The 8,849-nt window shown below is 47.3% G+C and overlaps 1 protein-coding gene across 2 annotated transcripts; it reads right to left on the bottom strand.

Annotated features, from left to right (window-relative positions):
• Positions 1-1,538: 1,538 nt before the first annotated feature.
• Positions 1,539-7,467, bottom strand: LOC146937053 (uncharacterized). 2 transcript variants are annotated; one of them, XM_085751544.1, is made up of 3 exons: positions 2,367-7,467; positions 2,116-2,251; positions 1,539-2,025 (listed from the first exon to the last, which is right to left on the bottom strand). In XM_085751544.1, exon 1 carries the CDS (start codon positions 6,921-6,923, stop codon positions 3,357-3,359), a length of 3,567 nt encoding a protein of 1,188 aa, XP_085607670.1. In that variant the 5' UTR covers positions 6,924-7,467; the 3' UTR covers positions 1,539-2,025; positions 2,116-2,251; positions 2,367-3,356. The 2 variants fall into 2 exon arrangements, with proteins under 2 accessions (XP_085607670.1, XP_085607669.1); XM_085751543.1 differs by having other exon boundaries at positions 1,539-2,251.
• Positions 7,468-8,849: the final 1,382 nt, after the last annotated feature.

Below are 8,849 nucleotides of genomic sequence, written 5' to 3'. Positions count from 1 at the left end.
CGTTAGAAAAATCACAGTTGGCGGTAGACGAAGGGCGGCGGGCTCTAGCGATGTACTTTGAGGACGGCTTTATGCGCGCTAAGGATCAGGTGCTTTTGTTTAACCCAGAGGCCAAAGTTGACGAGCTTGATCCCTTCAAAATTATTGCGAACGGCGAGTTGGTGGACGATGAATAGTTTTTGTGCTTTTTTATTTGTTCTTTATTTAAACCATGTTTCTTGGTCTGTAACTTGATATTGGCGGCTTCTTAGAACGCCCTTTTAAACACTTTTGGTTGCTCGACGATTTGTGACCTTTGAATGTTTATATATGTTTATGTCAGATGCGGTACCTCTTTCTTTCTGTGGCTTGATATTCCGCAAATGTTTAAATATTTTTATGATTTTCTACGTTGCGTTCGGTTTCATTCTATATGTTGAATGTGTCTTCATGAGTTGTTTCTTAAAAAAGCGAGAGCTTTCGGCGATTTGCGTTTTTAAATTTCGTCGCCCTAGAATGTCGTTATACTCTTCATCTCTTTACTCTGAAGGGATATTTTGCTTCCCACTCTGAGGGAAGATATTTACACTTCCAACTCTGATGGAAGGCGCCTCCTACTCTGAAGGAGGACTTTTGGCTTCCCGCTCTGGGGGAAGACTTTCACTTCCAACTCTGATGGAAGGCGCCTCCTACTCTGAAGGAGGACTTTGGGCTTCCCGCTCTGGGGGAAGACTTTCACTTCCAACTCTGATGGAAGGCGCCTCCTACTCTGAAGGAGGACTTTGGGCTTCCCGCTCTAGGGGAAGACTTTCCACTTCCAACTCTGATGGAAGGCGCCTCCTACTCTGAAGGAGGACTTTTGGCTTCCCGCTCTGGGGGAAGACTTTCACTTCCAACTCTGATGGAAGGCGCCTCCTACTCTGAAGGAGGACTTTGGGCTTCCCGCTCTGGGGGAAGGCTTTTCACTTCCAACTCTGATGGAAGGCGCCTCCTACTCTGAAGGAGGACTTTTGGCTTCCCGCTCTGGGGGAAGATTTTCACTTCCAACTCTGATGGAAGGCGCCTCCTACTCTGAAGGAGGACTTTTGGCTTCCCGCTCTGGGGGAAGACTTTCACTTCCAACTCTGATGGAAGGCGCCTCATACTCTGAAGGAGGACTTTGGGCTTCCCGCTCTGGGGGAAGACTTTCACTTCCAACTCTGATGGAAGGCGCCTCCTACTCTGAAGGAGGACTTTGGGCTTCCCGCTCTGGGGGAAGACTTTCACTTCCAACTCTGATGGAAGGCGCCTCCTACTCTGAAGGAGGACTTTGGGCTTCCCGCTCTGGGGGAAGACTTTCACTTCCAACTCTGATGGAAGGCGCCTCCTACTCTGAAGGAGGACTTTGGGCTTCCCGCTCTGGGGGAAGACTTTTCTCTTCCAACTCTGATGGAAGGTTAGGCGAGTTATTGCGTCGACGCCGCCAGAGCCCTTATCGTGGTTGGCGTTGTGGATCTTTGTACTTTCAGTGTGCGAACTCTGTTTGCATGATAGAAAAAATGTGGATAGAATCATAGATATGAAAAAGGAAAGGGCGCCTCGTTAAAAACCCCTGCCCTTGCAGGGGAAAAGAGTGCCACCCTAACCCTGTATTATTGATAAAGTCAAAAGATAAGAGTTGCAGTGGTGATCTTTACATCATCCTTATTTAATACATAATGAAATTAAAATGCAAAAGAAAAGGAATCTAGCTATAATAGTGACGCAGATTGGCCACATTCCAAGTGCGAGGTATGGCGTCTCCATTCAATTCTTCCAACTTATATGCCCCGTGAGCGTATTTTTCCCTGATTCTGTAAGGTCCTTCCCAGTTTGGAAATAGTTTGCCTATTCTGGTTGGGGCGACGACCTGCTTGAGGACTAGGTCGCCCTCTTTCATCTCCCTGGGCGTCACTCTGGAGTTATATCGTCTAGCTGCTCTCTGCTTGGCTGCGAATTCCCTGATGTGTGCTTGCTCCCTGACCTCATCAATGACGTCCATGCTTACCGCCATACCTACTTCATTAGCTTTTTTAAAGAAAATAACGCGTAAATTTACAATAGCAATATTTCCCTGCACCAAAAAATGTTAGTCGCCTGGCGAAATAAGATAGATACCTTCTTCTGAAAACGTATCTCGCCTCCATGTGGGGGTGTCGATTTCGACAGGTATCATGGCGTCGGTGCCGTAGACCATAGTGAACGGTGTCTCCTTGGTTGTAGAATGAGGGGTAGTGTGGTAGGACCATAGTACCTGTACTTATTTTGGTCGATGCATTGTTTATACACAGTATAGTAGTAGCTTGAAAGAGATTGAAAATTTTGGAAAGTTGAGGTGAGAGAAAATTGATTTTGAAAATTATTCATACCTCATGGAGTTGTTCTGCCCACAAACCTTTGGCGGCCTCTAACTTCTTTTTGATCCCGCTAAGAATAACTTTGTTGGCCGATTCAGCTTGTCCATTGGCTTGCGGATGAATTACCGAGACGAATTTTGTCTGTATCCCTAGGTTCTTGCAGAAGTCCAAAACTGTTGAGCTTGCGAACTGAGTTCCATTATCTGATACTATGCACTTAGGTAAGCGGAAACGACAGATGATCTTCTTCCAGTAGAACTTCTTTACTCTATCCGCAGTTATCTTAGCGACTGCCTCTGCCTCGATCCATTTGGTGAAGTAATCCACTCCGACTATGAGAAATTTCAGCTGCCCTGGGGCGAGAGGAAAAGGTCCAACGATATCGACCGCCCATTTGTGAAATGGCCATGGTGAGTATACAGAGGTCAACTCCTGAGCTGGGACATGCTTCTTGTCAGAAAATCTTTGGCATTTGTCACATTTCTTTACGAAATTCGAGCTATCCTGAAGCATGGTGGGCCAATAGTATCCGGCGCGGAGGAGTTTGGCGGCTAGAGCCCGCCCGCCTATATGACTGCCGCAAACGCCCTCGTGTACTTCCAAAAGGACCAAATGCGTCTCGCCTTCTCCTAAGCAACGCAGCAAGGGAGTCGTGCGACCTCTCTTGTAGAGTTTCCCAGAAACCAAAGTAAATTTGGACGCTCGTCTTCTGATTGTCTGTTCTTCCTCGTCATCGGTTGGTGTGAATGACCCCGTCAAATATCTAAGCAATGGCTCCATCCATCCTCCTGTGTTCTCGTTGACCTGAAGCACTTCGTCCACCTTCGTACTAGGTGTTGCGACTACTTCCTGGATAACCGTCCTGTTGTTGCCTGGTCGTTTGGTGCTGGCGAGTTTTGCCAACAAATCTGCTCTGGAATTCTGCTCCCGTGGTACATAAATGGCTTCGAAGAAGTGAAATTTCTTGGCGAGACTCTGCACCTTGGTCAGGTATTTGGCTAGCTATGTGTCCTTTGTCTGGTATTCGCTTGTGATCTGGCTTGTTACGAGTTGGGAGTCACTCTTGGCTCTTAAATTCTCGGCGCCCATTTCTAGGGCGAGGGTCATGCCGGCTATTAAAGCTTCATACTCGGCCTGATTGTTGCTTGCCTTAAATTCGAATCTGAGGGATTGCTCGATGAGGACGCCGTCCGGACCCTCCAAGATAACACCTGCGCCGCTGCCTTTTAGGTTGGATGAACCATCTACAGATAAGAGCCATACGAAAGGAGGTTGTTCCTCTGCTGGGGAGGCGAGTTCTACTACAAAGTCTGCCAACACTTGGGATTTAATACTCCCTCTTGGTACGAACTGGACGTCATACTCTGAAAGCTCTATGGACCAGGCCACCATTCTTCCGGCCAAGTCAGGTTTTCCCAGCACTTGCCTGATTGGGTAATCTGATTTGACGACGACTTTGTGACTTTGGAAGTAGGGGCGAAGCTTCCTGGCCGTTATGACGACAGCAAGGGCGAGACGTTCTATCTTCTGATATCGCAGCTCTGCTCCTCTGAACACCCTGCTGACAAAATAAATTGGCTTCTCTCCTGTTGCTGAATCTTCGACCAAAACCGTGCTCATGGCGTTGTCAGATATCGCCAGGTACAGGAAAAGAACGGCGTTCTGGGTTGGTCGCTGAAGGATGGGCGGACTGGATAAGAATTTCTTTATTTGCTGGAAAGCGTCCTCACATTCTGGAGTCCACTCGAATCTCTCCTTTTTCTTAATGGAGGCGAAGAAAGAGAAGGCTTTGTCGCCGGCGCAGGACAAGAAACGAGAAAGAGCGGCGAGCCTGCCTGTGAGTTGTTGCACTTCCTTGATGTTGGTGGGGCTTCCCATGTTGATGATCGCCTGGCATTTGTCAGGGTTTGCCTCGATGCCTCGTCTTGTTAAGAGGAAACCTAAGAATTTTCCCGCCTGTACCCCGAAAGAACATTTTGATGGGTTTAGACGAATTCTATATCTTCGAACCTGGCTCAATATCTCCTCCAGATCTTCAGAGTGACTGTATCCCTCTTTCGTCTTTGCAACTAGGTCGTCAATATATACCTCCAGATTCCGTCCTATCTGTGCGGAGAACGCGGTGTCCATAGATCGCTGGAAGGTGGCGCCTGCGTTCTTTAGACCAAAAGACATGACTTCATAGTGATAATTCTTTGTGCTGGTCATAAAGGCCGTTTTTGGAGCGTCCAGAGGGTCCATACGTATTTGATTGTAACCTGAATAGGCATCCATAAAGCTTAGAGTTTTGTAACCTGAGGCGTTGTCGATCAGGTGGTCGATGTTAGGGAGAGGATAAGGATCTTTGGGGCACGCCATGTTCAAATCAGTGTAGTCCACGCACATTCGCCACTTCCCATTTGCTTTCTTAACAAGTACGGTGTTGGCTAACCACGTGGGATACTTTATTTCGCTGATAAAGTGGGCTTCAACTAACTTTTTCACTTCCTCATCAACTGCCTTTCTTCTCTCCTCGCCCATCTTCCTTTTCCGCTGTACTACCGGTTTCACGCCAGCCTTGATAGATAGGTGGTGGCAAGCAATGTCGGGGTCCATCCCTGGCATTTCTGATGGATGCCAGGCGAAGAGATCCAGATTCTTCTTTAGCAGTTTGACCAGGGCGACCTCCTCTTCAGGGGGTAGTGACGTGCCAATCTTTGTTGTATGGTGGGCTTCTGGTCCGATGGAGACTTCTTTTAACTCTTCAGTGGGTTCTAGGCGTTCTTGCTGGAAGCCTTCTCTGGGGTCTAGATCGATCATGTTAACTTCGTGCATTACTTCGTTACTTGACTTCTTTCTGGTCTTTTGCAAACGCAAACTGTTATGATAGCACTCCCTGGCGAGTTTTTGATCGCCTCGAATGGTTCCAATTTTTCCAGAGTCAAGAGGGTATTTCATTACTAGATACTTTGTGGATAAGAATCCGCCCAACAGGTTGAAGGCAGGGCGACCAATGATGATGTTGTAAGAGCTAGGCGAGTTTACGACGAGATACCTGACTCGAATGGTTTTGGCGTGAGATCCGCTTCCGAAAGTTGTCTTTAGGGTGATGTATCCTCTCACATGAACCTGCTCGCCCGTGAAGCCCGCCAGAGTTCCCCTGAAAGGTTGCAGCTGCTCCGGGTCTAGTCCCATTCGATCAAATGTGTCGTAGTAAAGAATATCCGCAGAGCTCCCTGGGTCTATCAACACCCGCTTCACGTCCCACTTGAAGATTTGTAAAGTGACGACCATGGGGTCGTCGTCGTGGGGTATCACATCTCGAAAATCCTTGGGCGCGAATGATACCTCTGGTTCGTGCTTCTGATCCGTTTCTTCATATTCCTGGCATAGCATTACATGCCTCACATATTTCTTTCGCGACGAACTTGACTCCCCCCCTCCGGCAAAGCCACCTGAGATAGTGTTTATGGCGTGTCTTTTTTCGTCGTTCGCTTCCTCCTTCTTATGATCTGTTTTTTGTTTATTTTCGCCCCTTCTGTCCCTGACATACCCTCTTAGCTTCCCACTTTGTATTAGTCGCTCGATTTCTTGGCGAAGATGAATGCATGAGTCTGTGTCGTGTCCTCGTACCTTATGATATTTGCACCATTTGTCTTCATCCCTTCCCATGACGGGGCTTCGGGCTGGCAAGGGCTCTGGGATCAGTCTTGCTTCCAAGACCTCCTTCATGATGCGCTCTGGTCTAGTATTCAAGGGCGTGAAGTCCCTTTGAGAATACGGATTGAACGGTCGCCTCTCCGGCCTTCTGTAGGGGGCGCGATCTCTGCCAGCTGCTGGTTGATAAGGTCGCCATTCTGGATTGTTTGCGCGCTCCTTGGCGTCTCTGGCCTTCTTTTCTGCGTTGCTCTCCTCGCCCTTGATGTAGCATTCTGCCCTGGCTATAACCTCTTCCATGGAATCCGCAGGTTTCTGGGCTAGAGACTCGTTGAACTGCCCTGCCCTTAGTCCGTTTTGGAAAGCTCCTACGAACACCTCCTGGTTGGGGTTGATTACCTTGATGGTTGTATCGTTGAACTTGGCCAGGTAGTCTCTGAGGGATTCATTATGCCCTTGTCGTACATTGAAAAGGCTAGTTGCTGGGACCTTGCGATGTCGACTGGCGAAGAACTGTTGTGTGAGTTTTCTGGTCATGTCCTGGTAGCTGAGGATGGAGAACCGTGGGAGATTCATGTACCAGCGTAAGGCGGCGTCAGTGAAAGTACCTGCGAGTAATTTGCACTTCAGAGAATCGGGAGCCCCGACAACCGCCATGCGTGTATTGAAGGCCGTGACGTGCTCCATGGGGTCGTTCTTTCCGTCGAAGGTGGATAGGTGGGGCGGCTTGAAGCCCTCTGGAACTGGCGCGTCCCAAATTTCAGCGGATAATGGTTGTGGTTCAGGGTCATCTAGCTCGCCCTGGTGTGATTCTTCTCTTTCCTCCAGTTGCTTTTGTTGCATGGTCTCCATTGAGGCCTGAAGGGCATCGTTGTGATCCTTCAGCTGAGCGAGTTGGGTTCGCATGGATTCTAATTCTTCGGCTGTTGCCATGATGAGAGGCTTTTCTCTAAATCGTACGTGAGGTGCGACTTAGGTTGGTCGAAAGGGGTTAGGGCTTCTAAATCGCAAAGGAGTTTTACGATTTAGAGGTCTCGTTTAAGGATTTCTGAATCACGATTTGCGATCCAGGAATGTGGTTAAGGTTAGTTTTACCTCTTCCCACAGACGGCGCCAACTGTACTTGCAAAAATACGGTAAGGACTCTAGGGCTAAGAATCGTATACTAGGGTTTTGGGACTGATGATTAGATGCCTTGAGAATGCTCTCAAGAGTGGTATTTATAGCCTGCTATGGGCTTGGGCTTTGGTTGCTTGGTTCCCAAGCAACAGGGGTATTTGTGTATTTTGGGGCTTTTGGGCGGTTTCTAGAGGCTTCTAGAAGTTTAATGAGGCGGCGCCCTTTAGGGGGCGCGCCAGGGCTCAGGAATCCTTCTGGAGGGCGCCCAGGCCCTTCCAGAGGGCGCCCAGGCCTTTCTGGAGGGCTTAGAGCCTTCTTTGGAGGGCTCCCATGCCCTTAGGAATGTGATGACGGTCCAAATACAACCTAGTTCACTGCTATCACCTAGGTTTGAATTAAAACGTTCAACAACTGACTTGCAGTCCAAAACAAAATCAACATTGTCATAATGAAGATCAGCCACCCATTGTAGTGCCGTGTGAAGTCCAACAGCCTCGCCAACATCAACATCACAAAGAGGAGAGAAACAATCTGTCTTAGCCATGACAAAATCACCCTGATCATCACGGATGCATATGCCAATACCTACCATATTCAGAGAGTCAGAAAAGGAGGCATCAATATTACATTTGTACCTACCATATACCGGCTTCGTCCACTCGATGATAGGACCATGAATAACACTATTCGGCTGAGCAAGGATGTCCGTAGCTTTGTGTGATATTACTTCTTGGGCGGTTCTCCAATCATCTAAGAGGTGTCGAGCCCGTTCAACAACTTGTAGACATGTTTCATTTTGTTGTTGCCACAATTTTAAATTCCTACGCTTCCACAAGCTCCACATGATCGTCACAAACAATTCTTTTTGCGCAGAAGGCAGCTGGTTAAGAAGAGAAAATATCAAAGCATCCATGTTATAATTTCGATGGAGAGTTCTATCAATAATATCCCATAAATTAACCTCCCGCCACGCTTGCATCGCACCTGGACATTCTAACAAGACATGAATACTATCTTCATAATTAGTTCCACACAAGACACAATCATTAGGACAATGAATACCACGACTACTTAGGCGTGCACGTGTAGGGAGACAGCCCCGACACACACGCCAAACAAAGTTTCGAATCTTGGGAGGAACCTTAAGCTTCCATATAGAACTCCACTTCCCCGGAACATGCAAATGAGAGTTATCTGCAATTTCTGTAACACAAATTCGATATGCACTACGAACAGAATAATTACCATTTTTCTCAGCCTTCCAGATAATTTTATCTTCATGGACAAGAGGATGGAGAGGAGTATTCAATATAAGCTGGGAAGTATTATGATCAAACAAATTAGAAATTAAAGTAGCATTCCAAACCTTTGTCGATGGTTCGATGATGTCTTGAACTTTGACACGAGCAAGTGACACATAAAGAGGGCTTTGTGATGAGAGAGAACAACCATCTTTAAGCCACAGAGCACCAAACAAAGGAATACTAGCACCAGAACCAATCCTCCATCTAACACCCTGTTTAATCACAATTTTAGCGCTAAATATACTTCAACATACATAGCTAGGATTAGGGCCAAGCCTAGAACTCAAAAAATCACACTGTGGAAAATATCGTGCTTTGAATAAACGAGACACAAGACTAGTGTTATCAATTTGAAATTTCCATCCCTGTTTACCAAGCATCGCCACATTAAAAGATGTGAGGTCCTTGAACCCCATACCACCATAATTCTTATGAA

This window comes from Medicago sativa, chromosome 3 (assembly GCF_051527215.1).
Source record: "Medicago sativa cultivar Bolivia chromosome 3, Bolivia_mono, whole genome shotgun sequence".
NCBI lineage: Eukaryota > Viridiplantae > Streptophyta > Magnoliopsida > Fabales > Fabaceae > Medicago > Medicago sativa.
This window is presented reverse-complemented; position numbering and strand designations above follow the sequence as displayed.